Source organism: Mustela putorius, unplaced genomic scaffold (assembly GCF_011764305.1).
Source record: "Mustela putorius furo isolate JIRA1106 unplaced genomic scaffold, ASM1176430v1.1 tig00003859_pilon_pilon_pilon, whole genome shotgun sequence".
NCBI lineage: Eukaryota > Metazoa > Chordata > Mammalia > Carnivora > Mustelidae > Mustela > Mustela putorius.
In genome coordinates, this window is record NW_025422011.1 from 35,038,064 (window position 1) to 35,059,808 (window position 21,745).

Below are 21,745 nucleotides of genomic sequence, written 5' to 3' on the forward strand. Positions count from 1 at the left end.
TGCAAGGAGCATTGGGTATTATACGCAAATAAAGAATCATGGAACAGTTCATCAAAAACTAAAGAAATACTGTATGGTGACTAACATAAAATAATAAAAAAATATAAAAAATAAAAATTTAAATGCTTATATACCTTGGCCCAGTTCTGAATAATATGGTGGAGTAAGAAATTTCCTTTTTACTAGCCCTTTCTTCCCCATGAGGAGGAGTCTGATTTGTGACATTTTCAGATGCTGCTTGGTCCATATTTTCTACTGGCTAGGGTTACTGTGTTTTAAAAGGTCACACATACTTTATTTCATCACTTCTTCATGGAACTGGACTGACAAATTTGGCAAAGTTCCACTTAAGCTGTAAGGGAGATTGAAGATTTTGAAAGACTTTAGACTAAACCAAGTACTCCAACCCAAGCTTATCAGAGTTCTGAACTTGAGTGACACTAGGGACTAGTGCAATTTAAAAAAAAAAAAAAAGCAGTGTTTTGGGGCGCCTGGGTAGCTCAGTGGATTTAAGCCTCTGCCTTTGGCTCAGGTCATGATCCCAGGGTCCTGGTATGGAACTCCACATCGGGGTGGGTGGGGTCTCTGCTTAGCAGGGGGCCTGTTTCCTACTTTCTCTATGCCTGCCTCTCTGCCTACTTGTGATCTCTGTCTGCCAAATAAATAAATAAACAAAAATTTTAAAAAAGCAGTGTCTTATTTTTCATTACTTTGTTTCTTTTGTAGAAATCTAAGAAGAATAACTACCAGAACTAGAATAATATTAGGAGTTCCAGAGTCCCTAGGCCTCATATTATATTATGATATAATATATCATAATATCAATATCATTCCAATTTCTACATCCAATTCTAGGAAACTATTCTAAATAAATACTCTAAATTGAAGAAAAATATTCACAAGAAAATTTATCACACTATATAATAATGGTTAAAAATAGACATATAGAGAAATGGATATAATAAAGAACCTTGAAATAAATCCACACATATACAGTCAACTGATCTTTGACAAGGGTGCCAAGAATACACAATGAGGATATGACAGTATCTCCAATAAATGTGTTGGGAAAACTGGATAACCACAAGCAAAGCAATGAAATTGGACTCTTATCTCATATCATACACAAAAATCAACCCAAAATGGATTAAAGACTTAACATGAGATCTGAAACTATAAAAGTCCATGAAGAAAACATAGGGTAAACTTTCAGACATTAGACTTGGCAATGATTTTAGATTTGACAGACGACAAAAGCGAAAAACAGACAAATGAGATTTTTTTTTTAAAAAAAAGCTAGCTAAAAACTTTTGCACAGCAAAGGAAATGATCAACAAAATGAAAAGGCAACCAGTGAAATGATAGGAAATATTTGCAAACCATGTATCTGATAAAGGGTTAATATTTGAAATATATAAGGAACTTATACAACTCAATGGCAAAACAACAACAACAACAACAACAACAAATAATCCAGTTTTCTTAAATGGGCAAGAAAACCAAATAAACATTTCTCCAGAGAAGACATACACATGGCCAACAGGTACATGAAAATTGGGCATCATCACTAATCACCATGGAAGTGTACATTAAAACCACATTACCCCTGTTATGATGGTTGTTATAAAAAAAGTAAAACAAAACAAAATAAAACCAAAAAACCCCCAAAAGGTAACTAGTGTTGGCAAAGATATGGAGAAAAGGAAACCCTTGTACATTGTTGGAGGGAATACAAATTGGTGCAGCCAATATGGAAAATAGTTTGGATGTTTCTCAAAAATAAGGAATAGAACTCATATGATCCAGCAATCTCACTTCTGGGTATATATCTGAAGGAACTGAAATCAAGATCTCAAAGAAATATCTGACTTCCCAGGTTCATTGCAGCATTATTCATAACATTCAAGACATAGAAGCAATTTAAATTTCCATTGACAAATGCATAAAGAATGTTGAATATACACAAAATAGAATATTATTCACCCTTAAGAAAAAGAGAGAATTCTGCAATTTGTGACAGCATGGATGAACCTGAAGGACATGAGCTAAGTGAAGTAAGCTAGGTACAAAAAAATAAAATAGGCAAATACTACATGATATCACTTATGTAAAATAGTCAAACTAGTAGAAGCAGAGAGTGGTATAGTCATTGCCGGGGCTTGCAGAAGAAGGCAGTTATTAGTCAAATTAGATATTAGTCAAAGGTTACTAAGTTTCAGTTATATAAAATGAGTAAGCCTTAGAGAAGTACTGTACTGCATAGTGTCTATAGTTATTCAAAGAACCACTTCCTCTCCCAGAACTATTTCTGAAATTCTACAGGTAATAATTGTTCTCAGCACCATCAGAAATGTAATATTTGTCACTTTCTTTTTCTTCTTACTTTATTGTCTAGCAGTTATCTGAGGGTTTCTCTTTTTTCTGTATCTGACAGAAAATGATAATATTCCCTAATATTAATAATAATAGCAATCATCTTCCACTGGTACTTACCAAAAGTGGTTTTGCTAATGCCTTAGGGACCAATGTTAATATAGGTTTTCAAAATGCACAGAAAGCACTGAAAGAAAAAATAAATCTCCAAAATGTTGGGAATGACTTACTCTGGGTATTGGAATTATGGATGGGTCATTTTTTCTTTTTTAATGTTTTTGTTCTTTAATGTTGTTCTTTAGTAGGTGGTTGTCTATTGCCAATATAGGAAAAATATAAAAATGGGAAAATCTAAACAGCATTTAGTTGAGGATATTCTAAACTAAAGTCATGTTATTGCATTTGCTTTCAGTCTTTTTTAAAAAAAGATTTTGCTTATTTATTTGACAGGGAAAGAGAGAGATCACAAGTAGGCAGAGAGGCAGACAGAGAGAGGGGGAAGCAGCCTCCCCACTGAGCAGAGCCTGAAGCAGGGCTTGATCCCAGGACCCCAAGATCATGACCTAAGCCAAAGTCAGAGGCTTAACTCACTGATCCACCCAGGTACCCTGCTTTCAGTCTTAATAAAGTAACTGCTATAGGACCAGTCATCTTGCTAGAAGCAAATATAAAATGAAATATTTAACTATTATATTCAGACATTGGACAGCAGCCAGCTCAGAAAGTAATCTTGTATAGCAAGGAAACCGACAAGGTGAGTTCCATGGTCCCACTAACTTTATGCCAAGAGGCACTCTCAGAACACTCGTTCATGGAGGTGGCACCTAAGTAGAGCGTGATGGCCTCACTGAAGTGCAGAGACAGAGATCCATAGCTGATAGTGCCAAAGCACTGGAAATGATGAAAGAGAGATTCAGAAAGTTAGTTATTGCACAGTAAAGGGGCTTTAGGAACCTGAACAAGTTTTGGCTAAATAGTAAGCAAGGCAGACATGGGATAAGACTGAACAAGCTTCCCCAAAAGCAACTATTAGGGAGATCAGGAAAAGCAGCAAGATTTTGGAATTCCAGCCATTGAGAATTGAGGAGCTTCACTGAAAACTGGCAATGAGTTGCTACCTCTCAGAGGACAGGTCTTAGGAATAAAACTGTGATGAATACTGTAAACTTCAATATATAAAACAATAGGTATAGCAATCAATGAAGTGGGATGTATAAAATGGAATGAGAAAAAAATACTCAAACAGAAGGCAAAAAAGATGAAAAGAACAAGGAATACACTGGAAAAATAGAAAGCAAATAAGATGGTAGACTTAAACACAATTGTATTCAGAATTCTATTAAGAGTAAATGTGTTGGACAGAACGTGGTGAAAGGGGAACCTTATTACATTGTTGGTGGGAATGCAAGTTGGTGCAGCCACTTTGGAAAACAGTGTGGAGATTCCTTAAGAAATGAAAAATAGAGCTTCCCCTATGACCCTGAAATTGCACTACTGAGTATTTACCCCAAAGATACAACCTAATAAGGGCCCTCCATGAAAAATTCACAGCTAGCATCATACTCAATGGTGAAAAATTGACAGCTTTCCCCCTGAGATCAGGAGCAAGACAAGGATGTCTACTCTCACCAGTTTTATTCACCATAGACTGGAAGTCCTAGACACAGCAATCAGATAAGAAAAAGAAATAAAAGGCATCTGAATTGGTAAGATAGCATTGTAACTACTATGGCCTTTCCAGATATCTTCCCTTAGTGACTGCGTCTCACACACAACTGCATACATGGCGTTATTCCTTGTCATAGACACATGCCACATGCTGCATATACCTACTCACTCTCAGCTTCACAATATCTTATGTAAACACACAGACATTCACACACCACAGATATACTCACTGAAGTATTTTATGTTCTCATAAATGTACCCTCATGGCCACCAAATGTTTCACAATAACAAAAGACATCACAGAGTAGGTACTGAGCCAACTGGATCCTGACCAAAGCTGGGTGTTTTGGGAACCCACCATGCCTGACTTGTACATGAAGAATACCAATGTATGGGGTGTGTGTGTGTGTGAGGGCACCAGCAGTGGGGGCTAGTATCCTCTTTGGGACTAGAAGACCAACACTGATTGTAATGGGATCTGTACTCTACTATCTATCCTAACTCACCATGGGGTTGACCAGCAGTGCTGACCTTCCTAGAACAGTGTACCTTGCAGTCCTATTCCTTCACATCTCGACCCAGAGAATACTCAAGAGCAAGGAGCTCTTGATGGAGTTCCTCAAAGCAAGATTCCTATTTTCCTCACAGCCACTTGCCTGTTCAATGGGACATGGTAGGACAAATGCAAGCTGAGAGAAACAATGAAGGCTGAAGAGCTGACAGAGGAGGGAAAGGGAAAATCAGGCCGTTGCTTTTCAATAGCAAGAGGCACAGCCTCTGTAATCTTTCTGGAAATAATCATCCCTGATGAAGAAAGTCTGGAAAAGGACTTTTAGACTGGCATTCTGAAGAAGAGTGGGAATATAATTGTTGTCTCTGGGAGTCTAGCAAGGAACATCTTGATGTGCAAGAAAGTAAATGACCAAATTTACATTTCCAATGCCATGCCTACCTCCCAACCCCCAACGGATACTGAAGATTCCTACAGACTGAGACCCATCAACAACTTGTCCACTCTCACCTGAGGATGGAAAGGAGGGAGAAACTGTGCTGTAGGTCACTGGTGAAGGAATGGAGGATCAAGTGGGGGAGGCAATGATTTCTGCAGCCTGCAGATCCAGTCTCTAAGGACAGCACCTGTTGTGGGTTGGCAAAGTAATGCCTCCCAGGGCCTGCACAAGAGTCATCCCTAGGACTCTGACTCCACCTCCAGCCTTTCTGCCTTTCTTCTTTCAAGGTACAAACGACAATTCTCCTAGGTCTCAGTTCTGAACAGAGCATTTTTCCTTCAAGGATACATTTAGAGGTGAGGTCCTGAGAGTATGTAAACAGGGCATTCCCTGGAGCTTGAAAATCCCTCAGTTTTATTACCTTTGCATCCTCTGAGACATCCTAGGGCACTCGGTGCTGTACATGAGGTCACAGACTAAAGTTTCCAATCCACACTAACATCCCTGTTCCAAACCTTATGCCCATGTCATTCCAAACAGCTCAGCAGTTATCTTCTCAGGGGCTTACTAGTTATCAAATGCATGTCTTCATTTATACGGTAATTAAATAGAAGCAAATATAAGCAGATATTGGATTTTCTGGGTGCCGATTTTCTGAGTACTGCTGTGTTCTAGGCCTCGTGCTTTCATTTTGGTTTGTGGTTGTTTTGGTGCCATATGATCACCTTAAGTGGTGGATTGAATTTGGTTAGCATAGCCTTAATATCAGCATGATAGCAGGGGTTTTGGGTGGGCTCTTATATTAAAGTTGTTAATTTACTGGACATAAAGTCCAAGCTTTTCTTTTGTGGAAATAATTCACCAAGGACAGTCTTATAGAAAGAGACTTTAAAACTATTAAATTAAGACTTTGGATTGGCCACATGAAAATGCAACTACTGGGGTGCCTGGGTGGTTCAGTGGGTTAAGCCGCTGCCTTCGGCTCAGGTCATGATCTCAGGGTCCTGGGATCGAGTCCCGCATCGGGCTCTCTGCTCAGCAGGGAGCCTGCTTCCTTCTCTCTCTCTCTCTGCCTGCCTCTCAGTGTACTTGTAATTTCTCTCTGTCAAATAAATAAATAAAATCTTAAAAAAAAAAAAAGAAAATGCAACTACTCCTACAGCTCTCTCAAGCTAGTGAAAACATGTTTTCAAAGATAAATTTTAGATCCAAATGATACATTCATAGCATCTGAAGGTCAAAGAATGTAAGAGAAAGTAGGTGGAAGAATAGGCTATCAAATGGTAGTATAGCCATGTGGGATTCAAAGAAATGCCCTGAAGTGCAATTTAGTGCACTTAGTGCAATTTAGTTACCATGCCCACCTTAAGGAAATGCTAGTAGCTTGAATTTTATTATTTTTGTGGTTTGACTTGTACATTTTTTATAGCTTAGTTTTGATTTCACAGTACCTATAAATCTAACTCATTAAAAATAAATGATTATGTTCCATGGTATAAGTATGCTGTAATTTACTTAACCATATCCATATTAATGGACATACTGATTTTTTTCTAATCTTTAAACATTAAAACAGTGCCACAGTGAACTTTTTGTGTCCTGGTGTCCTTGTCAAATATATTTGATGATAACTTTCTGAGGTTTAACTGCAGGATCTAAAGGTACATTCCTTCAAAATGTCAATAGATACCATCAATTGCCCTATAAAAATGTTGCATTAATTTACAGCAATTAAAATTGCATAAAAGTTTCTATTTAGTTACACATTTACTAACATTTGGTATTGTGAAACTCTTCAACTTTGTTAATTTGTTAGGTCAAAAAATGGTATCTCACTCTTAATTTATTATAGGATACTTTAATTATACTTGAGGATGAGCATAATTTTAAATGTTAATCAATCATTTTCATTTCCTGCTAGTTTTCTTCTATTGGGCTGTTCAATTTTCTTTTGCTGTTGTGTAGAACCCTGGAGTATTATCAAGAATGGGCTCTTTGATTTTGCATTAAAAATAAGTCTTTTTTTACTTTGCCAGTTGACCTCATAGATTCTTGTATCACACACTTGTAATTTAATCAGTCTTTTCCCTTATGACTGCTTTTGTGTTAATATTTGAAAGGTCTCTGTTGTTAAAGAGGTATGCTTTTAAAAAATCATAAAAGGTATGTTTTTTCTTCTAAGATTTTCATAGCTTTGCATACACATGTGACTTCATTTACATCTTGGTACATCCAGAATTAATTCTAATGTAAGGAATGATGTACAGATCCCAGTTTTTTCTTCATGGTGATCACTTAGCTCCATTTATGAGGAAATTCTGATCAATTTTAAGTGTCTTTTATATGAGATTTAAACTCTTGCTAAATTTGGTCTATTTTACACTCTGTAGTCTGTTCCTTTACTGACTTTGTATTTCTGTATAGTACCATGCAATCTTAATTTCTCCTATTGTTTGTTTGTTCTCAGTCTTGAAGAATTGAGTTATATTTCTCAATATGTGATATAGAGTATAATTAGTGATTTCAAAGACCCTCTCTTGATTATTTATGCATTTATTTTATTCTTTGCTTAATATACATCCATACCTCACTCACATTGACCTAATGACCATTCTAATGTATGCAATGCTTTTAGTTTGTCCTCAAAAATGATTTGTTTGTGCATATATTTTTATTTTACATAAATGATATTGTGTTATATACCTCTTTATCTTTTTCACTTGACTGAGTCTTTAATATCATTTACAATGCCACATGTTCATCTAATCTTTCTCCCTACTGTTGTGCAATATCCTTGGTGCATATATCTTGCATTTCCATTTATGTCTTCTCCTAGTGAAGGATATCTAAATTACACACACTTGCCAGTACAAAAAACAGAACCACAAATATTATAGTATTATACCATATAACACCATTCTCTGTATGAGAAATTTTAGAGGTCTATATTTAGCAATAATTATTATATCACAGAATGTGCATAGACATAAGGTGACCTAGTAATTCCAGGTTCCTTTCCAGAATGGCTGTATCTCTCTACATTTTCCCAAATGAAAATGAGTGTTCCTCTCTCTTCTACTTTTTGCCAACACTTAACAGTATCTGACTTTCTAATTTCTGCATGCCTAATAGGGGTAAATAGATATCTCTTTGTTGTTTTAATTTGCATATCTTATAATACTAATGAATTTCAGTATTGTTTTCTATTCTTGTAGCCCTTTGAAGTTAATTTTTGTGAATTTTTTAATATATCCTCTGCTATTTTTCTATTGGGGTTTACTTCCTTTCATCTTTTTTTTTTTTTTTAACAATTTCATTATTTATTTGACAGACAGAGATCACAAGTAGGCAGAGAGGCAAGCAGCGGGGGAAGGACAGGGGAAGCAGGCTTTCTGCTGAGCAGAGAGCCTGATGCAGGGCTCAATCCCAGGATCCTGAGATCATGACCTGAGCTGAAGGCAGAGGTTTAACTCATTGAGCCACTTAGGCACTCCTCTTTTATCTTGATTTTTAGAATTTATTATGGATTCCTGACATTAAGTTCTTATTTATTTCTTATTTGTTCTACACAGTGCAAATATCTCATCCATTTTCTCATCTACCCTTTTAACTTTGTTCATAATGTTCTTTGAAGACAAATCTTATATTTTGAGGAAATCAAATTCATCAAGTTTTTCATTGAAGACAAATCTTAGATTTTGAGGAAATCAACTTCATCAAGTTTCTCATTTGTTTAAAGGTTCCTTGCTGTAGGTCAAAATATGTTCTCTTATGTTTTCTTCTATAACGTCATTGTTCTATTTTAACTTTTAGTTATTTGATCCATTTAGAGTCTACCTTCTTGTGTCACATTAGGTAGAAATCCATTTTTTTCCCTCTAGGTAGTAAAATAGTATTTATAATATATATGATTTAGTAGTAAAGTTATATTTATCAGTACTTTTTACTATGCTATTTGTCTTTTTCATAATGATTTTTGGAATTAACTTGATGTACATTAAATTTCACATATGTCTATGAGCTCTTAATTCTGTTCCACTTAACAGTCCTTTTTTTTTTTTTTTCCCACCAGCACCACATGGCTTTTATTTTTGAAGCTTGGTAATATTGCCAATAGAAAAGGAAGAGGTTCTATTTCTAACTGTGGTTTTATTTATTTTTTTGAATTTTATTTATTTATTTTTTTCTTTTCAGTGTTCCAGAATTCATTGTTTATGCATCACACTCCGTGCTCCATGCAATATGTGCCCTCCATAATACCCACCACCAGGCTCACCCAACCTCCCATGCCCCTCCCCTCCAAAACCCTCAGTTTGTTTCTCAGAGTCCATAGTTTCTCATGGTTCATCTCCCCCTCCAATTTCCCCCAACTCACTTCTCTCCATCTCCCCATGTCTTCTGTATTATTGCTTATGCTCCACAAATAAGCAAAACCATATGATAATTGACTCTCTCTGCTTGACTTATTTCACTCAGCATAATCTCTTCCAGTCCTGTCCCTGTTGCTACAAAAGTTGGGTATTCATCCTTTCTGATGGAGGTATAATACTCCATAGTGTATATGGACCAAGATATAGTCTAACTGGTTTTAATTTGCGATTTCCAAATGCCTGCCTAAGAATGTGCAGAATCCTTTCATGTTCTTGTCAGCCATTTGTGTATCTTCTTTGGAGATATACCTTTTCAAGTCCATTGTCCATTTAAAAATTGTGTTGCTTATCTTTTTTTGGTTTTGAAAAAAAAGGAATTAAAAAATTCTTTATATATTCTGCGTAGTAGATTGCCTGAAGACATTTGGTTTGCAAATATTTTCTTTGATTCTGTGAAATATTATTTCACTTTCATAGTGAGAGTAACTAAGGCAACACAAACATAGTTTGAGTTGTCTTTTACCTGATTAAAAATCCATGTGATTGCTATAAATCTTTATTTTCCAGAATCCAGATAAAGTTTTCTCTGACAGTATTTGTCATGTTTTTTCTATTTCTTTGGAGGGAGGGCCACTTAAGTTCCCTGGCTTATTACTATTTTCTTTCTAACAAATAATTGTTGAAACAGTTTTGGCTATCTTAGTAATCACTGTAAAGAAAAATTTCAGATTTTGTTAATCTTATCATATTTATATTTTGTTTTCTATTTCATCGATTTCTTCTTTTCTCTTTATTATTTACTTGTTTGTGCCTTTTGTTTGCTCCACTATTTGCTCTGTGAAACACCCAGCAGTTTTTTTTAAAGATTTTATTTATTTATTTGACAGACAGAGATCACAAGTAGGCAGAGAGACAGGCAGAGAGAGAAGAAGGGAAGCAGGCTCCCCACTCAGCAGAGAGCCCAAGGTGGGGCTCAATGCCATGACCCTGGGATCATGACCTGAGCCGAAGGTAGAGGCTTTAACCCACTGAGCCACCCAGGCGCCTCCAACCCAACAGTTTGAATTAAATGCTTAACTTCATTTTTTTTCTTTTCTCTCTCCCTCTCTTTAAATGAGATATTGTTTACATAAAGAATGTGCACCAATCTTCTCTATAGTTCAAGAAAGTCTTATGTATGTATATGTCAGTATAACTTTTATATAGATGAGAATGTAGAATCCTCACAGCCACCACAAAGCTCCCAGTCAACTCCAAATCAACAGTCTCTCAAAGGTAACCATTATTTGTGTAAGGGCCTGGTTAGCCAGAGGAACTTAGTTGCAAACCCCAGATATAGGGGAGGGCCAGGCTGGATGGAGACATCCAATCAGTGGGGCGTGCATATATTTACTGTGGTGAGTTGAAATCCCATTGGCCACTTGTGTGTGGGCTGGGCTCAACCACCTCTATAAATGTTAGTTTGTGAGGCTGGGGTGGGGGGAGTAGAAGGAGGATTCAAAATAGCCTTGGAATAGTAGGAGGAGTTAGAATAGCTGTTAGGATAGCCATTAGAATAGCTGTTAGAATAGCCGTTAGAATAGCTGTTGGAATAGCCGTTAGGGTAGTCTTCGGGAGAGTTGGAGCGTCGTGGTCGTCCTGGTCATCGTAGTCCTAGGCAGTGGCACCACGGAGAATGGCCTAGCCGCCAGCAGCCTCACCACCAGCAGCCTCGCCACCACCGAGCCACGGCCCTGCCATGAGGGGCATTGCTGCCCTGGGCCTCGGCCCTGCTGTGAGCAGCCTCACCGCCCCGGGCCCCAGCCGGCGCTGCCGCAAGCCGCCTTGCTGGAGCAGCCCCTGTCCGGGGAGCGGCCCTGTCTGGAGAGTGGCCTCCTCCTGGGAGCAGCCTCGTCCAGAGTGGCCTCTTCTTGGGAGTGGCCTGTATAGGGAGCGGCCTCGCTGGAGCAGCCCCTGTCCGGGGAGCAGACCTGTCTGGGGAGCAACCGCATCAGCAGCGGCCTCGTCCTAGGAGCGGCCATGTCCAGAGTGGCCTCTTCTTGGGAGCGGCTCCAACTGGGGAGCAGCCTCCTCCAGAGCGGCCTCCTCCAGAGCAGCCTTATCCAGAGCGGCCCTCTTGGGAGTGACCATGTCGTGGTCATCATCGTTGTCTCTTCATAAGAGATGGCCCTTACCAGTCAGTTTGATTTTTGATGCTTGGCGTGAAATAAAGCTTTGTTTGATTTTTGCTTTTTGTCAGTCTCCTTCCTTTGGTCACGGACCCTAACAATTTGGAATCCTAAAAATATGAATTAGTTTTGCCTATTCTTGAGGTTCAAAGAAATGGAATCCTATAGAATATACTTCCTATATGTCTGGCTTCTTTTATTAAACATCTTTCTGCCTACCTGGTTGTATATAGTAGTAGTTCATTCTTTTAAAAATAATCAATAGTATCCCACTTCATGTATCACAATTTATCCTTTTTCATATCCATGCAAATTAATATTGTTGCCATTTCCCGTTATTTGAGTAAGGCTGTTATAAAAATACATGCACATACTTGTGTAGAGGTAAACCCTAATCTCCATAAGGCGTGTATACCACAGAGGGCGTGAAACAACTGGATTGTAGGAGAGAAGGTGTATATTTAAGGTTAGTTTTCAAAGAAGCTTCCAAATGGACTTTTTGAATTGATTGTACCAAATAATGCTCCCATGAGCAATGAAAATTGCTCCACATCCTCAGTCATTTTAATCCACTTTTATGAAGCTTGGTATTTCACTGTGTTTTTTTTTTTAAGATTTTATTTCTTTATGAGAGAGAGAGAGAGAGAATGAGTGGGGGGTAGATGAAGAGGGAGAGGGACAAGCGGACTCCTCCCTGAACATGAAACCCCACATGGGGCTTGATCCCACAAATCTGAGATGATGACCTGATCGAAAGTCAAGAGTCAGACACCTACCCAACTGAGCCACCAAGGCACCCCTCACTGTGATTTTAATTTATGTATTCTGGTGGCTAATTATGTTGTGTACCTTTTCATATGCTTATTAGCTGTATTTCCTATGTTGCAAGTACATGTTCTAGTCTTTGCCCATTTTAAAAATTGGATTTTTCTGACTTTTCTTATTTGTAGGAGCCCTTTGTATGTTCTGAGCATTAAGGCTACAACTTAGCGTCAAGTTATTAAAATAACTATGTGTGTAAATTGTTGGGTCTGTTATCAAAGGAACAAGACTGAGACAAAGTGAAAGTTCTGCAAAGCCTTATTCTATGCCAAGCATTAGAAGTTAGACTGACTGGCCAGGGGAACGAGACTGAGACAAAAGTGAAAGTTATATAAAGCTTTATTCTATGCCAAGCATTAAAAGTCAGACTGACTGACCAGGGCCACCTCCGAAGAGAGTGATGCCCCTTGATCTTACAGGCTAGTTTTTATAGGGCACAACTGCAGACCTCTATGTATGTGGCTTTGGCTGATTGGATGTTTTTTACCTGTCTGGCCTTATTTTAGGTGTGTGTTTTAGCAACGGTTACCCAGAACCAATATTAGTAACTGCTGAGGCATATATTAAACAACAAAATGGCTACCTAGGCAACATGGCAATAAAAAAATGGCTACCTAGGCAACAAAATGGATACCTAAGCAACATGGAGTCACTCTGGCTAAGCAGGCCCAGGCAGACCCTAGGGGTTTAACAGGTTTTATCATGGAATCAGCCCTAACATAAATAAAGACATGAAAATATTGTTAAAATGTTAATAACTGAAGTATATCATCATCTGGGGCACATTATATTCACCTTCTACAAATGATGAAATTCTTGAAAACATACACAGAGTATGTAATATAATGGGGCTGCAACCTAGAGTCTACAAACCAAATACTTAATTGCAACAATACCTCACTTCCCAAGAAAGAAGACAGGTGAGAAGAACTGTTCAGGGGACCCATAAGTGGAGATGTGAGTGCTAACTGCATGTTATTTTCTGTTCTCCTTATAACCATTTGGGAACCTCTGAGAGAAAACACAGCTCAAGATCCACCCTAATGATTCAGAATTCTCCTGAGCACTTCAGCCACTCCAGAGACTGCTCCTAGTATCCTTCTGGTGTCCTCATTTAAATGGAACTATTGTGGCTTAGTATGTCCTGATGTCAATAAGACCTTTGGATGGAGCATGAGGACAATGCAGTGCTGGGGGTTCCCTTCTCTGTCTTGTCCTTGACGTTGGCCTCAGAGATTTTACTGAGCTCTTGGACTCGAATGACTTATGACAAGAGGACCTCAGTCTTGCAGTCTCCACTCTGCCCACTCCTGCAGCCAATACAACCGTGGCAGATTCCCCCTCAACACTGAGATTTTTTTTACTGGCTTTGACATGCTAATTTGATCTGTTTTCCTTCACCAGATGAGAAAATGTTGTAAGACTATTAAAGGGATGGAAAGAGAAGGCACAAGGTGGACAAAGTTATTAACTGGGTGTATATTGGCAGTGAATTGGTTTCTATCTCTTCATAAATTTTGCTTTTAAAATTCAACTGATTTTGTCCAAACTGTCGGATCCTCAGAGCTAAATCTTCTGTAATAGATCTAGTCAAGGTTTTTTCCACAGTGGATCTACTTTATCAAACTGCAACTACAATGTCGAATTCCCTGTGAAGGAGACCATGGTCCTCGCCTAGAGGAGACATAAGCAGAACTTCCATGGAGTCAGTATTAATCCTTTGAGAGGGGATTTTTATGCCTCTATTGAGCTGGGCTTGGAAGACAGGAAGTGGGTATGGAGGGTAGGGAATGGGTGATTTTGAGCACCAAAGATCTTGGAATCAGAACTGAAATTCAGTCTTCTTTCTTGGTTCTTATGGATTCCCTCAAAATCTTCTTCCTACAAGATTAGAAAATGTCAGATTAGAAAATGCATGGCTTCCTGATCTATCCTCTTGCTTGAATCATAATATATGCCATTTTTAGGGAAATGAACTGAAAAGTTGATGTTAAATCTAGGGAAAAGGCAGAATAATAGGAGAGAAAGCTTGACAGTACACATGCTTTCCTTTCAGAAGCTTCCTGACCCTGGGGGCAGATTCACAGTCACCTGGGGGAACATTTTCTCTTCCACATTCTCATTAGAGAATAATATGCTTTTAAAAACAAATCAGGAGAGGTCAGGGGTGTAGCCTTCTACTATTGTGCCAGGGTCAGTGAGAGCTCCTATCCTCTGACAGATCACAAGTCACACTCTGACTCATATTGACTGTTTCTCAGTGTTTTGCCTCACGTCCAATCAGCTCAGAAACCACGTGTTGTACACTTAGTCTGTACCAACTTATTCTATTTGCTGTGAATGAAGAGCAGTCAGATGAGGTCCCTACCCTTGAACATCTCAGTGTAGCAGAGAAAGAAGCTAATTTCAATGTAATCTTTTTAGCCACGATGGATGTAAGTACATGATGCGGAAGGTACACTAATGCATCTAATTTCTAGATGTTTGTGAATGTGTATATTTCCTAATGTGTGTATGTGTTGAGGGTGAGTGGGATTGGGAAATGGGAAACGTGTGGGTCAGAAAGGAGGGTTTTCTGGATAACACTTTTACTAAATGGAATTTTTTTTTATAATTTTTTATTTTTTATAAATGGAATATTTAAAAACCTGTAGTTGTTAGCCAGATGAAGGTATAGAATCAGCAATATCCTGTAGCTGCCCTTCCATTAAGTTAACCACTAATATAGGCATCACTTAAAACTCTGTGAGAAGGGGTGCCTGGGTGGCTCAGTGGGTTAAAGCCTCTGCTTTCGGTTCAGGTCATGATCCCAGGGTCCTGTGATCGAGCCGCGCATAGGGCTCTCTGCTCAGCGGGGAGCCTTTCCTCCTCTCTCTCTGTCTCTCTGCCTGCTTCTCTGCCTACTTGTGATCTCTGTCTGTCAAATGAATAAATAAAAAATCTTAAAAAAAAAAAAAAAACTCTGTGAGAAGTGTTCAGTTGTATGCCCTCACTCTCTCTTTTCATTAAAACGGAGTATACTCACTTACCATCTAGTTTTCCCTGAGATTAGAGACATGCATTAATTTCTAGTCTAGGAAGGGTGTGCAATGGAGAGAGAAGCAAAGTCTAAAGGACCTAAGGAGACTCCAAGAACTAACCAGGTAATACCTTCCACTTAGATGGATGGTAATTCTGAAGTACCTAATAAAATAGCATGTGGTCTCAAAATTTATTTTATACCAGCTATTTCAGCCATAGACTACATTTTTCTTTAGAAGCAATTCTTTATTAGTTAGATTTGGCTCCTCCTAGCTAAGATTCTTTGGCCTCAGGAGCTGGGTCTTTTTCCAAGCGTAAGCTTGGCCAATGACATTTGATCCACAGTGTGATGAATGTTCAAGGGAAATTAATGCTAACTCTAGTCGTGAGCATATGTCTGAATAAAGGTATTATATCCAGCAAAAATATGTCAGAGAGAGAGAGAGAGAGAGAGAGCGCACACACACAAGCAGGGGGAGGGGCAGGCAGAGGGAGAAGCAGACTCTCCACCAAGCAAGGGACCCAAAGATGAAGGCCTCAATCCCAGAACCCTGGAATCATGACCTGAGCCAAAGGCAGATGCTTAACCAACTGAGCCACCCAAGCATCCCTATGATGGCCATTTTAACAAGCATGCAGTGATATGTATGTCTCTGTGGTTTCCCTAATTACTAATGAGTTGTGTAAGTTCTTCATATATTCTGTATACTAATCCCTTATCAGGTATATGGTTTGCAAATATTTGGTTTTCACTTTGTTCATGGTTTGTTCTGCTCTTCAGAAGCTTCTTAGTTTGATGTATTCTCACAGAATCTTTTTAGTTTGTTGTATTCTCATGCATTCTTTATTTTGTCATTTATGTTTTAGGTGTCCTATCCAAAGATTGATTACCAAAATGGATGTCAAGGAGCTTTACTCCTATGTTTTCTTAGGGGTTTCCTTGTTTCAGGACTTAAATTTTAAGTCTAATTCATATGAAGTTAATTTTTGTGAGTCTGATTTCATTCTATCCCATGTGAGTATCCAATTATCTCAATACCATTGATTGAAGAGACTGTCTTTCCTTCCTTGAGCATTCTTTGTTCCCTTGTCCAATATTAGTTGTCTGTGTATTTTGGGGTTTATTTCTGGGTTCTCAATTCTGTTTCATTGGTTTATCTGTCTGTATTTATGCCAGTACCTTACTGTTCCGATGACTATAGCTTGATAAGACAGCTTGAAATGAGGATGTGTGACATCTCCCACTTTGTTCTTATTCCTCAGACTTTCTTTGGCTATTTGGGTTCTTTTGTGTTTCCATATGAATTTTAGGAGTGTTTTATCTACTTCTGTAAAAATGCCTTTGGACTCTCAAAAAGGATTGCACTGAATCTGTAGATAACTTTTAGTAGTACTGAGATACTAATAGTGTTAATTCTTCCAATCATGAGTATGGGATAGCTTTCCATTTATTTGTGTCTTTGATCTCTTTCATCAATATCTTATAGTTTTTATAGTAGAAAACTTTCACATTTTCAGTTAAATTTATTTCTAAATATTTTATTGTTTTTGATGCTATTGTAATTGGGATTTTTTTCAGAAAATTTGTTGATAGCATATAGAAATGCTACTGTTTTGTACATGAATTTTGTATCCTGCCACTTTAATGAATTCATTGGTTAGCTATAACAGGTTTTTTTCTTTTGATTTGGTCTTTAGAATTTTCTATGTATATAAAATCATATTACCTGCAAATACAGTTTTACTTCTTCCTTTCCAATTGTGATACCTTTTATTTTCTTGCCTGATTCTTCTTGTAAAGACTTCTAGTACCATGTTGAATAGGAGTGCTGAGAATGGGCACCTTTGTTTTGTTCCTGATCTTAGACAAAATCTTTCAACTGTTCACCATTAAGTACAATGCTAACTGTGGACTTGTCACACGTGGCCTCTTATACTGAGATATGATACTTCTATCCATAACAGGTTAAGAATTTTTTTTTATCACAAATGGATGTTGAATTTTGTCACATCCTTTTTCTTGTATCTATTGAGATGGTCATATGATTCTCTTCTTTCATTCTTAATGTCATGGAGGTATGCCATCGGCTGAGAACAATTGAGTAGGACTGCTGTCTTAGTTCCCTGCCTAAGTGAGGCTGTAGGATGGGTTCTGTGGTTGCCTGGATTCTTTGGTTAGTCCTACTAGAAGAACAGGACTAGGTACTATATTCAATAATAGTATATGAAATAGCTTTCTTGGCAGGGAAACAGGACAGAACCCAAAGCCTGGACAACTCATTGTTTAAGGACTCCAGTCAAGCCAGAGTGTGCCTTGAATTCTCTGGTCAAGTGAGGTCACCAGTTTTGCTCTGTAGTTGAGGGAAGCCACAGATGTTCTCTCTCCTATAGTGCCATTCTGTGTAGGTCTGGTGGATGGGCTGTGCAGCTTCCAATATGCTCTGGTTAGGTTCTTTGGCTGGACAAGCTGAAGGCTGTATTCAGTGATGAGTGGGGCTACAAATTAGATTTTTTGACTGAGCACAGTGGGAGAGCAGCTCCTAAAGCTGGCTAAGTTCTTTGTCATCTTTTTTTTTCTTTTAATGTTCAGTTTGCCAACATCATTAGATTCTGATGTAGTGTTAAATGATTCATTTGTTGCTTATAACAAATGTTATAAGCGAATGTTATAATGTTGTTGCTTAAAACAGTGCTCATTACAACACAAGCCTCAAAACATTAAAAATAGAGTTACCCTACGACCCAGCAATTGCACTACTAGGTATTTATCCTTGTTGCCTTTACACACCACAAATTTTCTGATGGAGCAGAACCACTGGCTTTGCCCTGCAAACTCTCAGTTCTGTGCACCTGCCTCTTAGCTTGAGTGTCCCTAGGCTGCACTGCTTCCAGGAGTTGTCCCCAGCCCTTCCAGTAAGAAGGGGCCAGAAGACATTCTTGACAATAGGTGGGGCTATGTCCTAGGTTTCTTGCCACATTGAGAGGGGGTCAAGCCACTCCAGGCTACTCTCAATTTCTCAGGAAGGCTCTCCAGTTGGGAGGGGTTACTACCTTCAGCATAGGCTATGAATTAATGCCTCTGCCTGTGTGGGGCACAGGAATATTCCACAGGGACTGGTTTTGCTCTGGGTGCTATCAGGTATTCCCACCCATATCTCATTTTGAGCACTGCTAGGCTGGTACTGCTTCCAGGAATTGTCCTCAGCTCTTCTGGTCAGATGTGGTCAGAAGACGCTCTTTGCAGCAGGTAGGGTTGTAATTCAGCTCCTTTCCTGGGCATGGACAAACAAGGCTCTAGAATTAGCAAAACTCCTTTGAGATCTGAACCCCACATTGTTCTCTGTGATCAGAGTGCATCTCTGAGTTGGTGAGATGATGAGCAAAACTGCTGGTTGGGATTAGTCCCTGAGCACTGCAAATATGAATTTCATCTGCAAAGATCTGTGTGCTGATCGTTGCAAGTCCCTCCCGTCTTCTCTATCACAATCAGATTCCTGGTGGTTGAGTCCCATTGATTCCCCTGCAGTCCTTATGGTGTGAGATCAGTGCAAGAGCTCCTGTAGCAAAGCAATCCACAGTGTTGGGGCAGTGCAGATTGTCTCCCTTGGGGTTTCTCTTACTACTAGGGGAATAGGAAGCTCAGGAGAGATCTGTCCACATGATGTTGCACTGGTTTGGGGAAGAACAATGCAGTCAATGTGTAGCTGCTTCTCTTACCTTTCTAATGCCATACCTCAGTCTCTGTGGTGCAGAGGTTGCTTCTCAGTGGTATCTTATTCTTGAATAGTTAGTTGTTGGTTGTTCTTCTTGTGATGAGGAAAGGTCAGGAACAACCTATGTTGCCTTCTTAGTGACATCAGAATGTGGTAGACTTGTTAAAGAACTCTACTAAACCATATGATCAAATTATTTTTATTTACCTTACTTAATTAATGCTAATTGATCAAATAAATCACTACCCCATGTCTATAAAGGGGCACAAAACTGAGAAAGATAGTTTTCCATCTCTGGGAGGAGTAGGCTGATGATGCAAGGCAGTAAGGGATGATGGGTTAGAGATGGTGGATTAGTGTTGTTTAAACACAGAAAACTTGTCAATCTGGTAACTTCAGATGAGAATATTGTGATGGTGTGTCTGCTATTTTAGAAGTTTGCTGATGGTTAAGATTGATATTTGGGAGTTCCAGCCATAGCTTGGGATAGGATTGCCAAAGAGGTGATGGCATACTACCCAATTATTCCTTGATTTCCCAGCTCTGTCCGGAACAGGTTATTTTCTCCAAACAAAATGTCAGTTCTTCAAGGTACTTTGGCTTTTTAAAAAATTTCCTATACTTTAGTGTCTGTCTTTTGAAGGAAGAAAGAACAGTCATATGCCCAAAGAATTAAAAAAAAAAAACAAAACTATACCATCATAAAACAGGGAATAGCAGCACAAGACTTAAGGGTTTTAGGTGATAATAAAATGGAATTAAATGCCAATACTTTATAGATTAATTGATTATAGTGCCAATATTTTATAGATTAATTGAATCTTTTTATTATTAGATATTTCATATTCAGCATAAAGAAGATGATTCTTTTGATCTACTTTACATTTGCAGATGATACTGAAAATAAATGCACTTTCCTTAAAGTATTAAGTTTTGCAACACAGAAAATGTTCCAACTAAAGCAGCATGATCCTCTCTACATAAAGGGGATTGTTGGAATGGCTGGTGGCGATTGAAGGAAATTCTAAAGCCCTCTGAATCTGATTTGTATAAACTTTTAGGCTTTATGGACTTATGTTTGGCATGTGGTGACTTCTTACTGAAAAAAGAGACAAACTATGAGACAATCAAATCAGACACAGGTGACCGAATTCCTCCTTCTGGGACTCTCTGATGACCCCCACACGCAGAAGCTGCTATTCATTGTATTCCTGGGTGTCTACCTGGTCACCGTGCTTGCAAATCTGCTTCTCATGTGCCTTGTGCAGGCTGACTCGCGGCTTCACACACCCATGTATTTTTTCCTCTGCAACTTATCTCTGGCTGACCTCTGTTTTTCTACCAACATCATTCCTCAGGCCCTAGTCCACCTGCTATCCAGGAAGAAGGTCATTTCATTCACACGTTGTGCAGCTCAGCTTATACTCTTCCTCATTTTTGGATGCACACAGTGTGCCTTTCTGGCAGTGATGTCCTATGATCGGTATGTGGCCATCTGCAACCCTCTGCATTACTCTAGCGTCATGACTTGGAGGTTGTGTGTCCAGCTGGCTGCAGGATCATGGACCAGTGGCATTCTGGTGTCTGTGGTGGATACCACTTTTGTATTAAGGCTACCCTATCGAGGCAGCAATAGTATTGCTCATTTCTTCTGTGAGGCTCCTGCACTGTTGATCCTGGCATCCACAGACACCCGCACTTCAGAGATGGCCATTTTCCTCATGGGTGTCGTGATTCTCCTCATACCTGTTTCCCTAATTCTGGTGTCCTATAGCCACATAATAGTGACTGTGGTGAGGATGAAGTCAGCTGTGAGGAGGCTCAAGGCATTCTCTACCTGTGGCTCCCACCTCCTGGTGGTCATCCTTTTTTATGGATCAGCAATTGTCACTTACATGACACCAAAGACTTTCACTTTCAAAGAACAGGAAAAACTGGTGTCTGTGTTCTATGCAATGGTGACACCCATGCTTAATCCCCTCATCTATAGCCTGAGGAACAAGGATGTGAAGGGAGCTCTGAAGAAAGTAGCAACAAGGAAATTTCTCATGCAGGCTTGAAATCTGTTACTGACTGTGAGGACGTCTTTGTTCTCCCTACTTAGAAGACTTGCTGAGTAGTTGCCTCAGCAAGATTGGAATACGGTAAGATTCTTATCTTTGGGCTTTGTCGTGGACCTACCCTTCATCCTTCATGAAGCACTTTCTTTGTAAAAGAAGAAAGAGAATTACTCATGGACCAGTAGAAGGAGTGTCTCCTTCCTTCTTGGTGGTTTTAGCTCATAAGAGTTAGGAAATCCTGAAAGAAAAATTCATATTTTATAAACCCTGGAACCTATAAAATCCATCTTTTTTTTTATCATGTTCAATATTACTATCAATCTATCCCAGATCCTATTCCAACTTTTTACCTTTTGGTATTTCTGAATCTCTTTGCATTATCACACAATCAATACATTAGCAAGCATTAACCACTTACTATGAGCTAGATGCTAGATGTATGTGGGGCATCATATGCATCTATGTATGTTTGAAGTGGGTATTGAAGAGCATGGGTACAATGAAGAGAATATATGAGTTCTGCTGTCTTCTCATACTCTTATTAGGGACAAGGATATTTTATCTATCAGAATAACATAAAGACAGGATTCTGAAAGTAAC

The 21,745-nt window shown here is 38.8% G+C and overlaps 1 protein-coding gene across 1 annotated transcript; it reads left to right on the forward strand.

Moving 5' to 3' along the window:
• The first annotated feature begins 20,099 nt into the window (after positions 1-20,099).
• LOC101683867 (olfactory receptor 2D2-like) lies at positions 20,100-21,251 on the forward strand. The gene has a single exon (XM_004780187.2). It carries the CDS (start codon positions 20,204-20,206, stop codon positions 21,143-21,145), a length of 942 nt encoding a protein of 313 aa, XP_004780244.1. The 5' UTR covers positions 20,100-20,203; the 3' UTR covers positions 21,146-21,251.
• The last annotated feature ends 494 nt before the right edge of the window (positions 21,252-21,745 follow it).